General features: G+C 35.4%; 1 protein-coding gene across 1 annotated transcript; it reads left to right on the top strand.

The window, feature by feature from the left end:
* Nucleotides 1-7588: 7588 nt before the first annotated feature.
* On the top strand, nt 7589-8131 carry LOC149230565 (metallothionein-like protein EMB30). Its single transcript, XM_089376080.1, has 3 exons — nt 7589-7645; nt 7796-7842; nt 7937-8131. Exons 1-3 carry the CDS (start codon nt 7589-7591, stop codon nt 8016-8018), a joined length of 186 nt encoding a protein of 61 aa, XP_089232206.1. The 3' UTR covers nt 8019-8131.
* The last annotated feature ends 17503 nt before the right edge of the window (nt 8132-25634 follow it).

Here is a 25634-nt window from a genome sequence, read left to right as displayed (position 1 = left end):
TGTGACAGCAGGCATACTTTGTCCATTATTTTGACGGGCATATCAATGTTTTATTTATCCCTTCTGAAGCAAAGTATGGGGTCAAAGACATTGTATCAAATCCATTTGATTGTATATCACAATATAATATTCTTTTAATTTTAAATAAAGGTGCTCCTTGTAGATTCATTCCATTTAATGGGGGAATTATTTGTCTTCAACTGATGCAAAAACATGGTATGTGAGATCTATACTGCATTTAATAATAATACGTGGTTTATATTTGCATGTTATAAAATATGTTTAAGATTCTCTTCTCTGTCGGATAACTGGTTTTAGGATTTCAGATCAGTTTTTTTAAAATTTTATCATTAATGATAATCTGATAGAGAAATGTTTAGACTCTTGAGTGAGATTTCAGATGATCTATCATAGGATGCAGAATATTGGTTGGACTTGGGAAGACTTGAAACATGGGAAGGCTAGAGAGAAAACTGCAGCTGATCGTAGAGCTTAGCCCTAACAAGAAGCTGCTTACACTGGTTGGAGATGATAAAGAATCAAGAATAAAAACTTTTTTCTGCCATAACATTTAAATGAAGGATATCTTCAACTTAACGGAATCAGTATGTCTGAGATTTAAACTGCATAATGCATTTAATAAGAATGATTTATTTTTGCATGTCAAATACAATCAGTAATCTATTGTCTGTCAAATGACTGGGTTTAGAATTTCAGATCAGTTTTCCTAAAATTTTATCAGTAGACCCACAGTGTTTGAAGAATAAAAAATCAATCACTAACTTAAACTTTGAAGCACAATTTGTAATTTCCTTGCAGTTTCCTTGGAGGCTGGAGGCTGGAGCCAATCTTGAGCTGGGCGACAGGCGTAAGTTTGAATCGGCAATGCGTTGAGAGAGAGTGTGCACTGTGAATCATGAACTCGATTGTAAAAAGAAAACAAGCCCACGGGCCACATTCGTTGGGTAAAAGACAGGGAGACCATGCAGTGGCAATGGGCATGCACAGATCTCCGAAATCATCCAGGGAAAGATTCCAAATTTTCCCACAGAAAAAATCTTCGGCTAAAAAGGAATTGCCCATTCTCTAAAAAAAACTAAATCTCTGACTGAGAAAAAATGGCTATTGCCATTGGCTGCTCCCACATGCTAATTTCGTTCCTCCCACATGCTAATTTGACAGCCTCCGGCTCCGCCCAGGGTTTGAGGTGACGTGAGGAACTATACCTGTAACAGAACTATACTATACCTGAACTATACTATACTATACCTGAACTATACTATACGGAACTATACTATAACAGAACTATACTATACCTGAAACAGAACTATACCTGTAACCTAGGTATAAGAACGTTTTGGAAAAAATTCGAAACGTCAAAAAAACGTTTTTACCTCTTCTGGGCACGTCAGTCAAAACGGGCATGGACAAATTCCAGCCGTCAAATACGTTTAAAAAGGCTTATGACGGGCAAAATGCCCGTCAAATTCCAACCCTGAGCGCGCCTTAAACTCAGATTTTGAAACATTAACCCCACCTAAATAATAGGGCATATACTGCGCATTGGCAGGTTCGTTATTTTCAGCGAAATAATAGCTTTAGATTTGTCTTTTTAGCTTTTAGCTGTACTTTGTACGTTTGTGCTAAAGATGAGATGCGTGCAGGGATCAAATTTGACGGGTGTTTCTATCCATCACAGAATTTTTTTATGACAGTTTTATTTTTAAATTGCTTATCATATGATTTTTAATATTTATTTGCACAAGTTTTATTTATTTCTATAATTTGTAAAGTTTTCATGATGTGTTGTACCAATCAATTAAGTGTCATATTTACATTTTCATTTTAGAATAGTCAATGAAACTTTTCTATGATTTTTTCAGATTGTTAAAATGTTCATCTTTTTTTCTTTTTTCATTTTAAAATAAAAATAGTGAGAAAATAAATAGAAAATATGTATCTACATATTCGTAAATTTTTTGTTTCTAAAAAATAACAAAAAGATATATTATAAAGTGGATATATATATATATATATATATATATATATATATATATATATATAATTACTATCATACGAAATAGTCACTCTAAATATTATTGCAATTAAAATTAGACAAAAAAATTCACACGTTTTCTTCGTCACTCTAAACTTTCTATCATCCACATATATGTTTTGTTTATATCAGCGTATAACTTTTTCATGGTAGCGCATAATTATATATTTTAGAGTAATTGAATTATATATTTCCATAATTGAATCAATATAAACAGATCGAACAGTGGAATTTTGAAATATCAATAAATTGACTTCTCTTATATTTATGAAAATTAGTAAATCTAGTTAAATCTGCAAAGATGACATATTTATATTCATTGATTATTAAATCTAATTCTAGAGGTTCCCAATCACATCTATTGGCTCTGGCTATGAGAATAGACCCTTAGGCTATGATGGTACTAAACACACATTATCTCCCACTCTAATGCAACGATCTTGCACAAATCCCTGTAAATATTACACACTGTAGGATAAATGACTCACTGTTTTTACATCTTTATTATATAAAGGTAAAATAATATTCACGTGCTAATTAATATTTTTCATCTAAGTAATGAATTCATTTTCATTGAAAAAAATTCAGAAAAACATAAACCATCTTGAAATTTGAATAATTTTATTTTATCAACTTGGGAATTTCAAAAGAGATCCACTTATTAAATATCACAATTTTCACACACCCATATTCACAATTTCAAAGAAAAATATTTACAATTTTGTAAAACTTTTAATTATATTTGACTAGCAAAGCATATAATTTTGTCTTTGCTTATGACCTTTTTACACGAATCCAACTAATTATGAAAGCCAGCGTGTAAAAATTTACAATGTGGCTATTGTCAATGGCGGTAGAAAAAAAACAGACAAGACACTTCAAAGTCTTGTGGACTCAAAATTTATTGAACATCTCAGAAACCTAATAACTAAAGTCATCAATACAAATTATGCGATATAAATGTTTACTAAAAAAAAGAACTGTTTGGCATTGATTTTACACTAATTTCTGCAGCGTTTCCGGCTACCAGAAAATACCAAGATGGACTAGGTGAAGGCTTCAATGGAAAACACTGTGTTAACTGTCATTGTACCCAAGCAACGTGAGCCTAAACCTGTAGTTAGGGCATTGAAATCTTTGGTTAACTGAATGGAAAATGTTTGTAAATGGCAGTTGTGTATATAGGTTTACTTTTTATTTAGCGGGTTGTTTTGTTTTGGATTTTTAAAGGGTTCAGATTTTGAGATGGTACTGTAGAGCCCTTGTGGCAAAGACATTGGTAGTCCTAAATGTAAATGGTTGAACATTTATAATTGTGGAAATAATGAAATAGATGGCCATTTTAACCCTCTTTGATTGTAATTGGTTGTATTGGTTTTGCTTGTATGTAAAGATGGACGAAATCTCTCTTGTTTTGGTTTTTGACCGATCAATCATGTAATTGGTTGTATTGCTTTTGCTCGTATGTAATGATCAGGGCTTTTGATGGATCATAAATTATGCCAATTAGTTACCATTCTACAAATGCCCTGTCGTTTTAATATGGTGTACTGATTATTGTAGGTTTCTAATTAAAATTAGTTTCAGAAAGTTGTATTTCTGAATTGGGTTTAAGAAACTTGTATTTCTGAATTGAGTTTTTGGTTGTTTTTATTTTATTTTGGGTGATGAATGTCTAATTCCTAATATATGAATTGGAAAAATCCATTATTTACTTAAATAAAATGTATAGAAAACCTCTCTTTGAATAGAAAGCCAAGCAGACAAGTTAATTTTTCCTATGACCTTGAATTTTATAAATTGATTTTTACTTCTAATCAATAGTCCTTCATTTGTTACAATTGTAAATAATTTTTTTAATAATCCATGTGAATAGTAGAGAAAAGTCTGGCAAGAACAAGCACAAGAATAAGAAGATTCTGACAAGCACAAGAAGATTTTGTTCATATATTAAAATCAAGTTTGATCAAGAATGTAAATATATTCTATGGAGTCATTATTTCAAAATTCTCGGATAAAAAAGCAAAAAAAATTTCAAACAAAAACACAAAAGAATCAAGAAGATTTTGTTCATATATTAAAATCAAGTTTGATCATGAATGTAAATATATTCAATGGAGTCATTATTTCAAAATTTTTGGATAAAAAAGCAAAAGAATTTTCAAACAAAAACACAAAAGAATCAAGTGCAGAAACCACCTACCTGTCGCTAAGTCTACCGGCAAGAAGCTTAAGAACCACTCAACATATTCTTGTTCTCAAACTCTGCAAGTGTTCTGTAATTTGTTCTCACACTGTGATAGCTAAAATGGCTAGAATTTTGAACTTGAATTGGAGTTCGGAAGTTGTGAACATCACTAATAGGGTGGTAACTACTAACTGGAAGCCTCGAGGTTACTAGTCACCAACCCAATTAATTCATGCTACATGAGATGGCATTCACACTTAACTCTAAAATTTCTTGCGTCATTCTGCAAGTTTAACTATATAACACTTTTTCATCATAAATTCATGACTTGGGATTTTTTTTTTTTAATATTAAATTACGCTTTTATCGTACCAATTACCTCCCCTGGTCTATTGTCACATACCCCGATAACCTCGCAAGTAAGAGTAGGGAGTTAGAAGTTTTTATACAATTACCACAAGTAATTAATCAATTCACAACTCCACAAATCATCATTAACCGTAGATATACTATTCATTATTACATCAAGTAAATTGCCATCAAAGACAGTAAGTTTCATAACCATTGCATAACCTTTAACCATCACTGTAATAACATAAACTGTCTCATGAATCCTTGCATCCATTTCTTGATATCCTTAAACATATTAGATATTCATGTACCAAGACATTATAGTTGTCACATCAAATAAAGAACCATCATCATTAAGGACCCATCATTATCAACAGACACATAAGGCAATCACATCAATCACACCATAGAACACGGATATACCCTGGAAACCCCGTAGGGTGAAAACCAGCAAACGTTTAATCTTATTATTAAACGCTCGTGAGGGTTTTCACCCCTCACTCAATGGTTTATAAGGGATTCCATCCCTTAACCACTGTCTTAAAATCTTTACAATGAATTATCATTAAGCTATCACATAACTAGCTGAAAGCTATTACAATTTACATGTAATCTTTTATTTACATACCGCCACATGCAACATTCCTTGTGGCATAATTGTTCTAGCAATGGACAATACTGCAGCTTGACTTCATCTGCATGGACGAATAATCCTTTTTCCTGCCATAATGTTAAACATCACTTTCCTTGGCACCATCTGCCATCGTTACCTGTCAATGCAGTCATCAACAATCTTGGCAACAAGATTAGTTACCATATTATTCAAACATTAATCAACATCTAAAGAGATCTTATAACATCATATGCATGAGCACGCATAACATACTAGCTAACTAGCATATAGATACCCAAATAATACTGTTTGACCTCCACAATGTTTACTAATGCATAACTCTCTTTAAGAGTTCTAACTCGTTAGCTCATGTAAACCGAGGAAAGAATCAAGACCAGGTTCCTATTTTCCAAGTTAAATCTTCGTGAATAGCAGCCATAATGATAATCCTTCACCGCATGCATTATCATATGTTTTCCTCACCAAGAAAATACATCAAATAATCATTTCTATCTGCATGCATCAACAAATTTTCTACTAAGAAAACATATAATTTAAACATTCTCTTGCTGCACATAAACAAAGAATATTACACGAGGTCAACTTATCTTTCTATCCTTCGACATCCTCGTCGCCATAGCGCATGCTGAGGTCCTGGAAGCGATTTCCTATTGCTGGGATTAGTAACTTTCCGTTTCCAAAATACAACCAACCCAAGCAAGGCCACCGCAACAACCGCACCACCGATGCTCAATCCCAACACTTTGGGGAGACTTTTTCCTTGTGTTGGCCTCGATGCTGGTATAGAAGGACCACTTTTATTTCCACTTCCATTTACGGCTTTGAACAGAGGCACACCATCATTGTAAAACTTGTAGCTGTCATAACGAATTAGACAGTTATCGAAGAAGGCCAATCCTTGGCTGGTACCAGCTGGGCAGGAGCCCAAATAATCGAACGTAATGTTTAGGCACTGACTACACCGAGTCATATCAGGTATTCTCCAACATTCAGCCAGAGAATAAACCCCATGACCACTCAGTACACTGTAACCCAGCGAACTGGACACAACATTATCGATAAGCCTCTGCAAAAGAGAGGCAGTTTCCAATCCACGACACCCTTTGCCTCTGTGTCGTTCACTTTAATGTTATTGCACAACGCAAAGATCCAAAACGCATCCAGTGAGAAGCTGGACGTGGCATATTCCAAAATGCATCCACTGAGAAGAACTCTTCCGTAACTGAGACTTCCATTACAATAAAAATCTAAATACTCTGTAGCTTTTGAAACGCATCCCCGACAAGTAGAGGCATTCAGATCTCCCCTGCACTGAGCAAAACCAAACATCTTATCTCCATTCTCTCCCTAACTGAAATCACTGTAGCCCGTCTTGTTAACATTGTCAAGCACTGAATTGATAACCACCTTCAATGAAGCGTTAAGGTCCCGACTTTAATGATAACCACCTCGTTTTATTAGCGCCCCCCAACCAACACAAGGCTTCCCATTTAATAATAATCCGCAGCATCCAAACAGAACCAAGAATCAGTTATTACCCGTGGAGAGGACGAATGGGTTCCACGCACCATTCCCAAAATATTCTCCATAATTAGTTTCATGAATACCAGGAATTAGTTTTTAAACTAATTCGTAATCTTTTTAAAAGAATTACTACTTACTGTCTAGTTTTCACCGAGTTATTTAGGGACATCACATCTATATTTTTATGAAATCTCTGCATATACATTCATGCACTTTAAAAAAATAATTATACAAAGCTGCGCATACTTTATATAAAGTTAAAGTTGTTCAGTGATCAAAACAAATAATTTTTTATCATTACATATGGGATATGGGAATTTTGTTCAACCTATCGAATCAGAGTCTAGATTTTATCATGCAGTGTTTATCAGGCATGCCAATATTATAAATAAACCGGGCACGGAAAAAGCAGGAGGAGGTGTTCTGGGTCTCCATTTAGTGAACATTAACTGAAAGCTGAAACAGCTATTAAACTCTGTCGTCACTGCAGTATACGGTGTATATATATATATAATAATAAAAAATTTAAACCCGTCAATTTTCAATACGCCCGTCAATATGACATTTCAAAATTATTGGTCAGTCAGCCATAACGTGTAGATTTGGAAACCAATAGTATTTAACATGTAAAAACACAAAAAAAAATGGATAACATGTAAAAACACAAAAATACGGATATACGGGCGTCAAATTTAACCCTGATGCGTGCTCCACTGTGTTTCATTCAAGAGACCTTGGCCGACTTCGTCACACCAGAAGTTCGAACTATTACTGGAACCAGGATTCCAGATTTCCTGTCAGTTACTCGCACTTCTTTCCGGTCCTGGGCTACCCTATGTCTAGCGATAGCGCAAATTGTAACTGTGCTGACAAAACCCAGTGCCCGTATTTTGTCCACTTTGTTTTTCTCTACTGTTTTCATCCCAATTCCTGTCAATTTCTCTTTCTTCCTTTTCAAATTTCATGCCGCTCGTCATGAGTTCGAATCTAGGTAGGACTAAGCTCGTTCCATGTTTGGATTGTTTTGTTGCTTTGCAAGGAGAAGGGATTCCAGATGGACGGTATTGTGGAAACCAGCCATGAGATGGGGTACCGCGTTATCTGCATAAGTTGCTATAAATTTTCGTTTTATGGTTTCAAGATGATAGGATAACTGAATATATTTTGGATTTGATGTTAACAGGCACGGTGGAGATGTATCTCTGGAGAACGACTGCAAGTGCGGGCCAAACTGCCAGTGTGGCACTTGCAGCTGCCACATCTAAGTCAATATATTGTCCCTCTAATAGTCGTAGTCTCTCCAAATGGTGTCTGAGAAGTCCAGTATATCATAACGTATGTTTGTTTCATCAGACCCAATGGATGGTTTTGGAGGGCCATAGAGGCTACTGTACCTGTACTCCTAAATAAACACTTAAACTTCAGTTCAAATAGACTTGGGATTTTCAGTATGTCTCTTGTATTGTTCATGGCATGTTAATTGTTTTGTGCTCTGCAGCATAAATTTCTTTGATTTCCTGTGTTTAAGTGCTTGATAAGACTTTACATACAACAGAATATGGTTTTGCTCTTGATTCCATTTCTTTAGAAAAACGAAAATAAGTTTCCAAAAAAAGGACCCAAAATAAACTCAAGGCCTAATGATCAGGAAAGATGCGGGAGATTCTACCCGAAAATTGTGGCGTAATAAATGTGTGATTCAAACGGATTTTTATCAAATTTCGGACAAAATTATCCATGGGAAATATATTCCCAAAAAAAATCAAAATGTAAAGAGTTAAAATACAGCCTTTCGGATGTACCATTCCAATAATGCTAATTTTGACAGAAAGTAAAGGCGGCAAAAAAAATCAGATGTTGAACCCCACAGAAAACGGCCAGAGCTAACGAGCCTGTCATAGGGCATTAAATACCTGTTTCGCTGTAAGCTCGATAGCCGGATAACACGCGCATCGTTATTTTTTATTTATCTAGTCACCACGTGCGCTTATTTTTTATTTATCTAGTCATCACGCGCGCTTATTTTTTATTTATCTAGTCATCACGCGCGCTTGTTATCGGGCTATCGAGCTTGAGCTTGCGACTAAGTGAGCATTTAATACCCTATGACAGGCTCATTAGCTCTGGCCAAAATAAACCACAGAAAATAGTGCTACATCGTCACCTAACGCAGTACCATGTACGTCCAAGTCATAATTCGTGATAAAGATGACGTGCGTGCTCCACTTTAAGACACTGGCCAATTTCCTCATATTCGAGGTGCGTCTGTGACACACTTCCGGAGGCTGAGGTTCCATACTTTCCGTTGGTTATCCACCTGTTCTTCTTTCCGGTGGTGGCCTGGTGGCCTGCCGTATATAGGGGCGGGCACGAACAGATTGAGAAGCAGGCTGTGCCACTGTGGTATCTGATAACTTACAAAACTTTCCAGTGGAGTAGTTTGTGATAATCTTGTCATCTTTTTCTGATGTTAGGGTTCATCTGACATTGTTAATATACCGGAGATTTGCCTGTTGTTGGTGGTATATTTTTTTGGTCACTTTTATTTGTAATTTTGAGTGGGTCACTTGTTAGTGGTATATGGAACACTTATTTGTAATTTTGAGTGGGTCACTTGTGAGTGGTATATGGAACACTTCATTTATTTTTAGGTTGAGATTTTTTCGGTGGCAATTTGGTAATGTGGCATTTGTTTATTTTGATATAATGTTGCATGTTATTGATAATTAGATGTTAAAGTTTGCACAATAGTTATTGGTTTGTGCTCAATTTCTTAGTGATTATAGTTCACATTAGAGGGGTTGGGTCATTGTTGGGTCACTGTGGTGAAGTGAGATTGAGTTATTTGGTTGTAATTTTTTAATCGCAGCCATAATATAATGTTTTTTTATGGCAATTTCACAAGGGAATGTTATTTTTTTAAATGATCATGTGAGGTTGTTTTATTTTTGTTTGTTTTTCTTTATCTTCATTTTTTGATTTTCTTACATCCTGTGGTTTGTTTACATCACTATCTATTTGCTTATAATGTGCAATATGGGTAGTCTTTGATTTTATCCATATTAAACCCTAAGTCTTTCTTGAGTCTTTACTCGTTGTCTTTCTAGGTTTTGGGGTTTAGGATAGGTTTTGGGGTTTAGGATGGAGTTGAGAGTTAATAATATAACCTCTTAAGTTTTGGAAAACATGGAAGGGATTTGTGTCCTATGACAGTTACAAGATCAAACTCATGGTCGTATGGGGCTTAGCATGACCTTTTGTGGGTTTTATTTCTCCCTCTCCTCCTATAGCTTTATGATAACTTATTTTTTAAGGTTGATTTTGCCAATGAAAAGGCTAGGCTTGGTTTTGATTGTTTTGAATTTTGCATTGTTATAGTGTTGAGAGGGGGTTAATCTTTATTGACTGGAAGATGGTTCAATGGAGTTTGGTAATTCAAAACTTGTGTTACTCTATCCCTTTTCCAAATGTGTGATAATGTTTATATTAAATTTATAAAGCAAAATTATTCATGTGTGTTCAATTTTCAAAGCTTTTAACTACTCAACTTGGAGTATTCAAGAATATCAACATTGTTCTTTCTTAGTAATTTGATTTACAAAATTTTGAGTTAAATTTTAATTTCATTTATAAAATTTTAGCTTAAATGTGTATAAATTTCAATGATATTGTTATATACTATCGTAACAATATAAATTAAATGACTGGTAAATGTCAATAGGTAGGCATCAATCTATAACAATTAGTCCAATTAGTCCCTGCCACTCAAGTTAAAAATTATGCTATGAGAAAATTGCATAAAAAATTATAACCTACATTGGTCAATGTTAGCTAAATTGATAGTGGTTAATAGACAAATAGAATCCTATAGTCTTTCTTTGGGAGGAAGTAATAAATTGAAATGTGAAGTGAATAAATTAATTACCTGCTCAAGCACATGGAAATGCATAAACCACTAGTAAGTATACACATGTATAGTCTTACTCCTACATATAGTGAGAAGTAACTCCTAGCAAATAAATATATTTGCATCTTATTCCTATCCATTTTTTATACAATGAATTGTTTAAACTATGGTGGAAAGTAATTGATGGTAAATATGTTAATTACTTCTTTCAAAGATTAAGAATAAAAAATCACTACACAAATATGTAAAAATAATGCATGAATATGAAACAATACCCATAAATTATGGCATAAAATATGTGAGGCAATTATCCACATGGAATTATCTTGTGCAAATGATGTAATAAGATGTCAAGTTATGGTTCAATCAAAATGTTTGGAAATTATATTTTTAATAACATTGAAAAATAAATATTTATTTATCGAAGTTAAACATTATAAGGTCTATTGGTCAATGCTAAACTTTAGTGGTCAACAAGCAAATCCATGGCTAGTGTTCTGCATTGGGAGAGCCTAAGAAGCATCAAAACTAAAATTAAAAAAATCATAAATACTAACTAAATTATAACTTTATTTTAAACTACTATTATTATCATTAATTATGAAAATAATTAATATATAAGTTAAATATATATGTATTAAAAAAAAAAAAAGACATGGAACAAGATTCTTAATTATGGATATTTACCTTAGTTTACCATGGATATTCCTAATATGTAACTAGACTTTATTCTAATACCGTAGCTTTTCAATACCACATGCCCAAAAAACCATAACTAACTTCATATGACATTTGTTTAGATGACATTGTTTTTAAATTAATCAATTTAATAAATATCAATTTTTTATTTGTGTATACTACCATGAACATTCTAAAATATTCTATTGAGGTTAAATCTATATCGTCCACTTTATAATTATTGATAATCTTTCCTATAAACATGTCTATTTTTAATAGGGCTTCCATAATTTTAATATAATTATCAATAATTTTAAGCGGATGGTGTGGATTTAACTTTCGTAAAATAGTCTAGAATATCTTTAGTAGTATACACAAATCAAAGGTTGAGATTTTTATTTGGACTAAAGTAGTTATGCATTTTTTCCATTTTAATAAAATTCATTAATCAAAACAAATATTATATGAACAAGTGTCAAATGAAATGAATTATGGTTTTTTCGACACATGGTATTGGCCCATAGTATTTACATAACAAAGTCTATTTACAGATTAACAATCTCCATGATAAAGTGATCGTGAATATTCATGATTAAAAATCTCATTACATGTTTTTTTTTCAATGTATATATGTTTAACTTATATATTATTCTTAGTGTTTTAAATAAAGCTATAATTTAGTTAATTGTTACGATGAAGTAAGTAGTTTTGATGTTTATTATGGGTTGATTCCTACGAGCGTTTTCCATTGATTTAATTTATATGGTTGTTCTAGTTAAACTGACTCAACCATATCAATTAAATTATTGGTAAATGATGATATGTTTCAATCCATCATAAGCATCAAAACAGCTATTACATAAGACATCTCACTTCGTTAAAATTAAAAAAAGTCATCAAATTAACTAAATTATAACTTTATTTTACATTGTTATTATTAAATAATAAAAAGAATTAATATATAAGTTAAAATGTATATAAAGTTGAGAAAACATGGAACAAGAGTTAACCATGGAGATTCTTACAATACCATGGCTTATCAATATATGTACTCAAAAAACCAAAACTAATCTATTTAATTAATCAATTTAATTAAAAAAGAAAGAAGGGAATAATTAATTTGGAGATAAAACTCAATTTTTGATTTGTGTATATTACTATGAATATTCTAGAATATTCAATTGAATTTAAATATCTACCATGCACATACTAATTATCAATAATTAATTATAATTCTGGAAATTCTATTCAAAAATTACCTAATTAAAATTGTGAAAGTTTTTTTCTAAAATAAATATCCCTGAACTTAAGCTTCTCTGATCTATATTATAAAAATAAAACACCTTTCAATAAAAATGACATCATATAAAAATAATTCTATTTATTTTATAAATAATTTATATAATTAAACTAATTTATATTAAATTTATTTTAAATACTTTGAATATGGTTATTATAAAATTTTAAATACGTTATTACTATAAATGATAATATAATTTGTATTTTAGTTATTTTTGGATATAATTTAAATTAAAATAATAACTAATATTTATATAATTAGTATCATTTTAGAAAATTATATATTAAGTTATTTATTGATTTAAATGCAATATCTGTATCTAGATAATATTCTATTTGATTATTCCCGGATGCGGGTGCCACGTCTGGAGAAGGCAGTACGCCATATGGTGTACATGGGCGGGCTCGAGTTTAAGCCGCTCCCTAAATGCTCCACGCCGCCCTGGCCAGCGAGCGTGAGAGCTATAGAGCGAAGGGACGGCCATTTATGGTCTGCGATGAGCCTTAATCGCAGAGGCAGAGGGAAGTTATGGGGCACCAGCTTCAAAGAAAACCACCGCTGCATAAATCTGAAGAACATGGGGAATGTTGGTCAGTTCGATCTGAGGAGGTGGAGGTCTGGGTTTCAGGGCTCAAAGAGGGATCACGGAGCCACCTGCGGATTCTCTGGAGCAGTGAAAAAGCCGCGACAGGAAGTGTTGGTAAGTGGGAAGTTATGGCGCCAAGGCAAAGGCCCTTTAGTCGACGCGGCACAGGAAGAAGAGGTGCCTCACGCCCCCCTGTCAATCCTTCGTCGAGTTGCTGCCGATGCCTTTGTCACAGGGTGGAGGAAGCCAACCCCATCCAAGCTCAGCAATTCATGGAAGCCAGGCCACAGAACCCAGAAGTTGCTACACTTCCGGCGTTTGGCTCGGCGATTTTCTCTGTCAGCAATGTACAAGGTAATTCAAGCATTCAAGCTCATGTTTCAGTTTTATTTGTGGAAGAGGCGAAAGAAAACGAGGGGGAACAACCCCAGGCTCCAATTCAACCAATGGAGATACCCCATGCCCCAATTCAGCTTGCAGAGAGCTCCAAAGCTGCTGAGGACAAAGCTGGGGTACAATCTAAGCCAGGAGGTACTTAATGTATGGCGTTAATCTTTTTGCTTGGTCAGATAATTACAATGTTCAGTGTGTGTCCCGTCCCCTGCGTGGGACTCTGATGATTTTTCTACAAGTTTCTTTTCTGCCCCTGCATGGGAATGGAAGTTTTGTATGGATTCGTCTTCACAGCTCCTCTGCTATGGCATGGGCTTTCAGTTTCAATAGAATGCACAATGATACTGGTCTCTTTTTGGCCCCTGCGTGGGCGCTTAATCACTGGAAGAAGGCCCATGCGCGGGTAATTGACTCAATGAAGCTCGATGAGCAAGAGCGCCAACCCAGGCCTCTCGCAATGTGTAAACCTGAATGTAATCGTTCTCAGTTTTTAATGTAAATAATAGAAGTAGCGTAGCCTTTAACGATAAAAAAAAATATATTCTATTTGATTATAATAATAAATTTGTTAAAAGGAAATCTGTAAAACATGTAAATATTTTGTTTCACTGCAAAGGATTTGGTAAAATTGTGGACTATGTGAAAGTCTTGTTGTTTTATTCTTTTTATAGATAATATTAACTATGGTCAGTCAAAAAACCATGGGAAATAGTGTTAAATGAGAGTTTCAGTTAAAATATAATTATTCCTCTCCTCAAAGATAAATAATCTCATTGGGGACAAGGAAGCCAAGAGGGTGAGAGGGAAGGAAACCTGAGGTGACCTTGAAGACTATGTATCTGGTGGAAGGAGGTCCAAGAGGAAGTTTGAAGTTGTGGAAGGGCAGGGCGCTGCCAACTAGGCATCCTTGAGCTGGTAGGTGGCCAGTGGGATCCTTAAGATAGGTGGCCAGTGGGATCCTTAAGATAGACACGTGAGTCTGAGTTCTGAGGAAGTTTGAATTTGTAAAAAGGCATGACGCTAACAGTTAGGCATCCTTGAGCTGGTAGGTGGCAGTGGGATCCTTAAGACAGATTCGTGCTTCTGAGTTCTTAGTTCTTAGCATGGACTGGAAAAGTCTTGATGCCAGTCTTAATGGCCTAAATATACCTGACTAGGTCTCTATCAACCAACTATTCTAGGAGAAACTGGCTAAAGGGGAGTCTTGTGATGCCAACACAATACTCAAGGGTTGGGTGGAGCCTCATGGGTTGGGTGGAGCACTCTTGTCCCTAGTGCTTTGTGGCTGCTTCATACAATTTAGATCAGATTACTACACGAATTTAGGTTTTTCATGAATTTATTTTATTTCATAATAAACGATAAAGTATAGCCGTCAATGTATAATCATGTTAAGTACATAATTCCATATGAAGCCTGCATTGTCAGAGCTACCATAAATCCACATTATATCAATAAATTTGTAGAGTGACAAGAATTTAAGAACAATAGACAATACCATCAACTAACCCTAGGGAACGGTTTATTAGACTTAAACGCCAAAATGGTTACAAACGACACATGAAAAGTCAACATAATTACCATTTGGAGATCAAAGATAATGACGGTGTTAGTGTTAGAAGAAAATTTGTGTAAATAAGTAAGGGTTTTACTTTAATGGACTAAAAAATGGTCATGTCAGCGATTATATTTATGAATTAATATATTATTTTTTTCTATGGTGTCGACAACACTCATCATCGCAAGGACCAAATAAATATACAGGACCAAGTAAATATACATATGATAAATTGTTCGGATAAGATAAATAAAAGATTTTTTTTAATTAGGGATGGCTGGACCTGTTACAAAATCATAAAATTTTAAATACGTTATTAATATAAACGTTAAACGTTAAATATAATTTTTATTTAACTTATTTTGGTTATAATTTAAATTAAAAAAATATATGTATTATATAATATTTATATAATTAGTATTACTTAAAAATTTTATATATTAAGTTATTTATTGATTTAAATGCTATATATGTTATCTATTATATATTAAGTTATTTATTGATTTAAATGCTATATATGTTATCTAATATCTATCTAATATTCTATTTGATTATCAATAATGAAGTTATTAAAAAAATATATATGATATTTAAAAACACTTGATTTTATTTGATTATATAATAAATTTATTAAAACATGATATTTAAAAACACTTAATTTTACAGATATAATTTAATATTAAATTAAATTATATCTGTAAAATATAAATATGCTTACATATAGAAATGGAAATAAACTAGTTTGGGCGACGATAGCTTATCTATAAGAAGAGATGTGGTAGCTACATGCCTCTGAACTATGTTACAATGAGGCTCGAAGACCTATTTATTATTGAGAAACAATGCAACACCCTAAACATCCAGCAACCTAACCCTAGAAGATGAAGCACCAAAACTATGGGCCCCATTGGGGTAAATTGTTACATCAACTTCCAGGGGTCGTAACTTTGGCATACGATCTTCGTTTGACACGCACAATGCCTTGTTAGAAAGACCTACTCGAAGAATACAAGTTTTGGCAACAAACATCAATCTAAGAATCACGTTTTCATGTTTCCCCAAAAAAACGTCGTTTAGGGCCTCAAAGCAGCTCCGAAAGTTCAAGACCCAAAAAACCACCAAAAACTGTAAATTGTGCTACAATTAAGGAAACTGAAAAAATGAAATAAACAGTAGTGGGGGTCCAAGTGGATAGGCAGGTGGCGACCAATATCCACCTGGATCACCTTCACATAACTTTGACATCACAACTACTTCCACACACAATAATACCATGAATCACATAAGATATGCATAGGCACAGTCATCTCTGCCTAACTTCACCCGTACAACTATTTATGTACTCAATAATGTGCTTTGATTATTTCGCATAACTAGTTCCATGGTTGCAAATAAAACGTTCCTAAATCAAAATTAAAAAGGAGACTTGTATTTTTACTATTTTAATAAACCTTTCATAAAGCCTTCCACACATTCCTTTGGCGACACAACACTTTTTTCTTCACAAGTTTTACACACATACCTTATACTAATGATCATAATAATCTAGCGATGAGAGAGAGAGGTTATTAGAGAAGTGTATTACTATGCACAGTTTCAATTACGCTTTCTCAAATGGAAAAATAGAAGCGAGATAATTTCTAGTAGGGACGGGAGCTAGTTATTGTATACAATAGTCAATTGAATAAAGGTTGTGCACATTGTGGAAAAAAATCTATACAAAAAGAAAATTTCATCGAGAAAAATCTTTTTGTACTCTCACACATAACCACCTCTGCATAACTTCATTGACACGTTCATATGGATATCATATTTAAATAAGTAATTCTCTCTTGTGAAAAATATCATTTCGAACTTCGTATAAGCAGATAGTGGGGAAGGAAGATTATTGTATGGAGGGAAGTTCAATGTGTGGAATTTTAGCTCATTGTGTGGACCTCCTCACATTGAACTTCTTTCCACAAAATAATATTTTTTGAGATGACGCTTGCAAAAAAAGGATAAATCCACTATTTTAAAATAGAAACATATCTCTCAAGCTTTCATTGTACGTACTTTGACATTCCGTATAATCTATTAATAATAAAATAGGTATGCATAACCACCTATGCATCTCAATAACACCCTGGGTTGCATAAGATCTGCACATGAATAGTCATCTCTGCATAACTTTGTCAATACAAATATTTTTTTCCTCAATAAGGTGCTTCGATTATTCCAGACAACTAGTTCCGTGATTACAAAGAAAACATTCCTAATTGATAATTAAAAAAAAAAATGTATTTTCAGCCTTCTGCACATTTGTTTGGGCGCACAACACTTAATAAAAATGAGATAAATTCTAGTAGGAACAAGAGTTGGTTATTTCATACGATATTCAATTGAAGAAAGGTTGTGCATAGTGCAAAAAAAAAAATTCGTAAAAATGACATTTCATTGAGGAAAAGCTCTGTTTAGCGAAGCACAAAGAAACTTCATTATGCGGAATAAGCTTTCAAGCTTTCATTGTGTTGTTGTCCATTGCAAAATACCATTATATATGCTTATATTATTGATAATATTTTAATTTTTAATAATGCATACCAACGTTATTTAATTGATTATCTATGTGTGAAGCTTTCTGCATAGTGGAATTAAATGATAAATAGATTCCGCTAACGGATCTTCTTTCATGCTCTTGTGTGGAAGTGTGGAGGAAGTCCATTGTACAAAGAAAGTTGTTACATCCCCACCCAAGTATCCCATGCGAATAACATCGTAAATGCATTGTAAATATTGTACGATGAATTCAAATCAAAATGGGGACTGATTCATGGACACAGATTCTAGAGCTGAGAAGGGAGTCGCTTGCTTGCGGTATCTTGCTTTCTTGTGCAAGGAAGAAAAACATGAAAATTCATGACAACCATTAAATACTGGTAGGTGTCAGAATTGAAGAAAAGAGATCTTGAAATTAAATGAGAAGAATAAAGACGTATGCAAGTCCATGCACTTGGGAAGCAACAATAAGAAAGAAAAAGGGTTGGAATTTATGAAAAGGGACGATGCATTACAAGCCAAGGAGGACGCAACAATAAAGGAGACTGAGGAAGAAAATGAGAAAAGACAAAACAAACACACACACACACACACACACACACACGCACACACAGAGAAACAGGAGAACAAAGGACAACGTGGAGTGGAGGAGAAGTTCAACATGAGCTCTCCACAGGTAGCGCTGAAGAGAAAAAAAGAGAAAAGGATTGGCTCTTCATCCCTGGAAGCTTTCGGTTGATTTTCTACTCCTTGGAGGCCTTTAACAACTTGGGGAAACTAGAGGCTATGGGTTGAGATAAAATCTGTGGAGCCCTATAATAGCTTGTGTCCCTAGAGGTTGTGGGTTGAGACAAAGGTCTTTGGAGTCCTATAATAGCTAGGGTCCCTTGAGGCCGTTCGTTGGGATAGAATCTATCGAGCCCTATAATAACTTGGGTCCCCTAGAGGGTGTGGGTTGAGATAACAAACTCTAGAGCTTTATAATAGTTTGGGTAGAGGCCATCTTGAAGTAGAGGTTGAGGAAGACTAAAATTAAGACTAATGGTTAAATTCTCAGATGGTAAAATGGATTTTGGAATCCCTAGAAGATGATGAATCACTGTGTGAGCACTTGGGGGTGATGTTGGGAACCTCTGGACTCTCATTGTCAACCATGTAAGAATCTCTTTGCTAGTGGGATTAAGGAAGGAGGCCCTATGGAGTCTCGGGATTGAGCGATAGATTGGTGAGTTACTCCCTTATGCGAGCATCCCCCCAAACTCTAGAATTTGGCTTGGGGGTGACGACTGCAAGGAAGTGTGGCTACAAATATCTAAGGTTGGGTGGACAGTCCTTGTGCAAGACTCAGTTTCCCTGCTTACACCAAGATAAGTAACTATGTATTTTCTTAACATATTGTTAATGATGTTATTGTGTTTATGGATAGTGGTTTGAATGTGGGGACTACATTATATCGATGAAGACTCACTTATGAATTATATCCCTTGTTTTTCTGTGCTGTATTGAATGGTTACATCTATGTATGTATTTGTGTGGAATATATGCTCGAATGTGTAAGAAAGATGAAAACTGAAAATATGTTAATAACTACTAAATGACAGGCTTGAAATAATTGGTACATAAAAGCATATTAATAGCATGATAACTAAGACCAATTCATAGTACAACATTGAGCCATGAAATCTTGGGTCAATAGTGGGATCGATGACCCCTTATTAATATAATATTACAAGGAGAGAGACCTTCTACATAATAGGCTCTATATTCACTTGTGAGTTATTCATAGTCACATTACAAGTTGTTGTGTTGCTCGACAAGCACAAATTTAGCATCCAAGGGGGTTTTTCCCTGGTAACAGTTGAGCCACCAACTTTACCTAAATCTTCTTCAACCTTGCATTCTCAACAGGCTCTATATCTGTTGCTGGTGTCATAAGGCAACAATCGAGGGACCTGAAGTCTCTTCTTATAATATTGGAGCTATTTGCAAGCTCGACACAAATTCTGGCACCATTGGCATGTGGCAAGAAAGTTTGGATCCTCCCTAGAGTCTATGCCAAGTACATGGTAGGCAATCCATGCAGGAGCACCTATGCCTTGCATGGGGGCATTTCCTCCTTAGGGAGTGGGTAGACTTGCATGCTGGGAACTCCCTGGAGAACCAAATTCTCAAGCTTGAGAGGGATAACATCATAAATCACCCCAAGCAACAAAGAACATCATAGTGAACCTACAACTATTTTTTGAAGGTCTACCAGACTCCTGAGGGAAATTCGTAACTGGACAAGCTAGTTTGAGAAAGCTTATGCAATAGGGGAGCTAACAGTCGGGAGGGTTTCCAAGGCCTCTTTCCAAGGCACCATGCAGTGTAGAATCATAAGCCTTTGACTGAGTCATGGAAGGAAGGAGTATGAGATCCTTGTTGCAACTTAAGGGTAGGATGCCATGAACTTATATGAGAAGTTGGGCCAACCTTAACCTCAAGAACGTCAAAACCCTATTCAAAGGAGATTCTTGATTGGTGGAAGGAGATTCCCTTCATGGGGTTTGTCTGAATGACAGGCTAGAAGGTTGTAGGGAAGAGGCCAGAGATAATTTGAATTACGAACTAGGGAACCAAAGGCAGGAGAGTGTCGGGGCTTTGTCAAGAGAAGGTGACATAATTTTTGCCATTAACCGAACCGTTGGGTGAGGGAAGGATGTCGTGAGAGGGGCCACCTTGAAAACCTGGAAGGTTAAAACCCCAACGAGCTAATTGAACGATTCATTATTGTATCCTGGGTTCGAGGGTTTGACCACTCATGGGGACCCAGTATGAGATCAAACACCAATGGATCCATTTCCCCTTTCACGTGGAGAGCATGTTGGCATGATGTCTATACATATATGTATGAAAAAAATGAATAATATCGTATTACATAATCAAGGGAAAGAAATTCGGCCTAAAATATTTACCCCATTCCTCCAAGGTAATTAACAGGCTCGGGTTATGTTATAGAGTCATATTAGAGCATCCAAGTTCAACACTTAGACTATATGGGGTTCCTCATGAGCAAGTGAGGAATTTGTGTTACGTGGTTATAGAATACTGAGTGAGTTGGAATGTGCTCACTAATTTATTACTAAAGTTATGATAGGATATGTTAACTGATGGTTAACAACTCCATGGGAGTAGGAATTATGATTGTAAATGCATTTTTTCATTAGTTATGTACCAATTGCATGATTGAATAACTGTTATGCATAATTATATATGGTGTGTATATTAACAAGGTTGTTTTGTTATCACAAGAATGCCATGATACTCTGTAAATGAAAGCTCATGATCATGATTATGTTTAAATGTTGTTTCACAAAGTTTAATAATGTGTGTGATTGACAACATGTCACAAGAAGCATAGCATAAAAAAGTTACAATGATGAGAACAAGAATGGTTGAATACAGTTCTGATCAGTCCTAGCATGGAAGTGATGGGGTCAAAACCAATAATGAAGAGATATCAGTTGGGTAGCGGGGAGGAAGAAATCCTCAGATTGGATGGACATTTTGAGAAACCTTTGAGACGAGGTGAGAATTTTTAAGGCTGATAATGAGAGGTTGGTTAGTGCCCAATGGAGGTAGTCTAAGATTAATGGGGTCATCTTGAAAAGTCTCTTAGACTGGAAAAGGAAAAGGCAATATGAAGTAAGGACCAATCGTAGAGACAAGGTCAACCCTCGAGAGTCAGAAGAAAATACCAATGGAGCAGATGGTAGTGAATCCAGAAAGAGGCCCAAGCAGGGTAGTGAGGACATTATGCCAAGGGGAGAATCTTTAAGTACTCCCGAGGGAAGGGCTAGAACACGGGAACCTCACTCAAGTAACCCATCTAGTTCTACCATCTGAAGGCAGCATCACTCTCGCCACCACCATTTCTCAGAGAGCAAGTATAGGGAGCTTATGCCTAAGGAATTTGAAAAGGCAAAGCCACCCAAGTTCAATGGCGATGTGAAATAGGCAGAGGAGACAGAAGAATGGTTGCTAAAGATGAAGAAGTTCTTTAGAATACATGACTACTCAGAAAATATGAAAGCCAAAGTTGCCTCTTACAATTTAAAAGGAAATGAAAATATTTGGTAGGAGGACCTCAAGAATACTAGAGCCATCATCGAAGAAGAGCTGACATGGGATGATTTGAGAATATTTTCAGGGAATAAAACCTATTTGAACGCTACTATGGTAATAAGGAAAAGGAATTTTATGAACTTAGAATGGGACAGATGACTAGCGAGGAGTATTGCCAAGTTTTTGGGATTATTGAGATATGTTCCATATATCAAGGATGAGAAGGTTAAAATACAGAGGTTTGTCAGTGGGTTACTTATGGTGTTAAGAGATAAGATTTAATTATTATAACCCTAGACTCTAAAGGATGTTATTAAGAAGCTAGAGCATTAATATAAGAAATCAAGGCGTAGGCCTGAGACTAAGAGTAATTGGATAGCCAAGAGCACTACCAGGTGAAATGTGAGTTGGTCCAAGAAGAACCCAGAAGGAAAAGAGAGGAAACACCTAGCTTAGACAAGATAGTTTCAGCAGAAGGCCACCAACGTTGTTAAAAGGAATGTACAACAACCTGCATCAGCGCAACCTAGGATTAAAGGATGGGAACCACTTAAGTGTTGGACCTGTGGTGGGGACCATAGGAGAAGGGATTTTCCTCATCAACAAGAGGTTGGATCCAAAATCTACAGTGCTCAAGAAGAGAATGCAATGGGAAAATTAGCCTGAGTGTCCCCAAGTTTTATGCAACATTGGACAACCACCAAGCAGATCACCAAGCATCCAACATTGAAATGGAAGATAAGCTACAAGAAATAGTTTTGTCTATTTTCATTGATATAAGTTCTAATTATAGCTATGCCATCCCAAATCTTGTCAAAAATTACCAATTAGACAAGGAACTGCACCAAGAACCGTGGCCTGTTCAGTTGGCAACATGGACAAAGAGAAGGATCAACCAATGGGTGAAGTCATGTGTATTGGAACTCAGTGGCGTGATCACAACGAATCACTTGAATGTGATACCATTGGGTGGGTATGACATATTATTGGGAATGAACTAGTTGTATGTGCACCAGAGCAAAGTCGATTGCTACAAAAAATCAATATAATGCTTGGATGAGAAAGGAATGAAGAAAATATTGCAAAGCAAGAAAAAACCCATATTAGTGAGGTTGATCACTTCCATGCAGGCCAAATGCAGTTGTAGGAAGGGATGTATGTTGTTCCCAGTACAAGTTTCCAAAGATGAGGGAGCCGATGGAGCGATAGGGAAAGAGGAGGCTGAGATGCTCCAAAGGTACCCAATCTTGCGAGTTTATGTGAATGTCTTTCTAGTAGAGGTTCCTGGATTACCCCCTCACAGAGAGATATACTTCTCTATTGAGATGATACTTGGAGGAATGACAACATCTAAGGCCTCATATAGAATGAACACTTCGGAGTTGGTTGAGCTGAAATTGCAGCTAAAAGAAATTTTGGACAAAGGGTATATAAGGCCAAGTGTGTCTCCTTGGGTAGCACCGATATTATTTGTGAAAAATAAAGATGGATCACTGAGTTTATACATTGATTATAGGAAACTGAACAAGCTAACAATCAATAAAAATTTCCCATTGCCAAGGATTGATGATCTCTTTGATAAGTTAAGGGTAGAAACAATATTCTCAAAAATTGACTTGAGGTCAGGCTACCATGAAGCAAGAATCAAGGAGGAGGACATACATAAGGCTGTTTTCCGAACGTGATATGGGAACTACGAATTTGTAGTGGTACCCTTTGGGCTCACTAATGATCTTGCCACATTCATGTTTCTAATGAACAGGTTGTTGTGACCATACTTGGATAAGTTTGTCATTGTATTTGTGGATGATATATTGGTCTATTCCAAAATTAAGGAAGAACATGAGAAACATCTAGTGGTTGTGTTATAGTTGTGGAGAGAGAATAAGCTCATTGCAAAGTATGATAAGTGTGATTTCTTCTAGACAGAGATACACTAGTTAGGGCACATTGTATCCAATGAAGGTGTATCAGTTGATCCAAATAAGGTCAAGACCATAAGGTAGTGGCCAAACCCAAAGAATGTGGATGAGATCATATCATTCATGGGATTGGCAGGACATTACAGGTGATTTATCTACAATTTATCCAAATTGTGCATCCGATTACAAGATTATAGAGGAAAGGAATGAGATTTGAGTGGATTGTGCACTCTGCAGACAACTTTGGGAAGTCAAAGAAATTTCTCAGTAGTAGTCTAGTGTTGAGAATTGCGTATCCAAACAAGGATTTCATAGTGCGTACCAATTTTTTCAAGGAGGGACTCGGTGGAGTCTTAATACAGGAATGAAAAGTTGTGTGCTATGAGTCCAAAAAATTGAGTGTAGATGAGGAGAATTACGTGACCCACGACCTAGAATTGGATGCTATCATTCATCCTTTGAAAATGTGGAGGTACTACCTCCTTTCTCGGAAGTTCACTCTCATGATATATCATAACGGGTTCAAATAGTTTTTTGGAAAATCAAAGTTGAATGCTACGTAGGCTAGATGGTTGGCCATGTTTAGTGAATTTTAATTCGAGATGAAGTATATAAAGGGTAAGGAAAAAAAGGTTGTTGATACCTTGAACTGGAGAATCCGAGTGAAACTATGGGAAATTGTAATTTCATGTGTGACAAAACTGGATGAAAAGATCAAAAGTGGTGGAAAATAGGATGAAGCATACCAGTGAGGAAAGGAGGAACTATGATGAGACAATGAGGATGGAGACTGCCACCTCATTGAGGAAAACTTAGTTTGATTTAAAGGAAAAATTTATGTGCCTAACAGTGATGAAATAATAGGACTGATAATGAGAGAATTAACAATAATCCCTATTTAGGACACCTAGGGTATCGAAATATTGCCATAGCAATTAAAAGAAGCTACTACTACCCAAACTTAAAGAAATATGTACCAAACTTCATGACAAAATCAATAGAATGCCAACGAGTGAAGGTCGAATGCAGAAACCAGATTACTATATCCTATCCCCATTATGGAATGGAAGTGGGATGTAATATCTATGGATTTCATCATGGGGTTACCCAAAGTGAAGCAACACGACACAATCATGGTAGTGGTGGAAAATCTTAGCAAGTTAGCTAATTTTGTGGTTGTCAAAGCCACCCATTATGTCAGTGAAATAAAAATAATATTCATAAGGGAGATTGTGACGTTGTATGGCATTCCCAAAAATATCGTGCTTGATAGAGATGCTATTCACTTCCAGGTTTTTGAAGGAACTGTTCGTAAGCTTGGGGATGAAATTAGCATTCAAAACCGCATATCGTCCACAGACCAACGAGAAAACCTAGAGGACTAACCAGATCCTTGAGGACACATTAAGGATGTATGTGATGCATCAGCCCAGGAAATGGGAAGAGTATCTTCCACTTGTGGAAATCACATATAACAATGGACACTAAGAATCCATTAGGATGAGTCCCTTTGAAGCATTATATGGCAAGAAATGTAATACTCCTATTAGCTGGAGTAACCTAGTTAAGAGAGTTCATGTAGGACCTAGTATGCTTAAAGAAATGGAACATCAAGTTTAGATCATAAAGAAAAATTTGAAGGTGGCACTGAACAGACAAAAGAGCTATGTAGATAAGTGTAGGACAAGGAGTTTCAAGTTCGAGAACACATTTAGCTGAGGTTTAATCCCAAAAGGAGTTCCCTAAGGGTAGGGACATGTGCCAAGTTGGCACCACGATACTGTGGGTCATTTGAAATACTTTAGAGAATAGTACCAATAGTGTATAGGCTAGCCTTACCTCCATCACTTAGAGTTCTTGATGTTTTTCATGTTTCTCTACTTAAAAAGTATTTG

This window comes from Pinus tabuliformis, chromosome J (assembly GCF_031772625.1).
Source record: "Pinus tabuliformis cultivar Carrire ecotype Pingquan chromosome J, CPIR1, whole genome shotgun sequence".
NCBI lineage: Eukaryota > Viridiplantae > Streptophyta > Pinopsida > Pinales > Pinaceae > Pinus > Pinus tabuliformis.
This window is presented reverse-complemented; position numbering and strand designations above follow the sequence as displayed.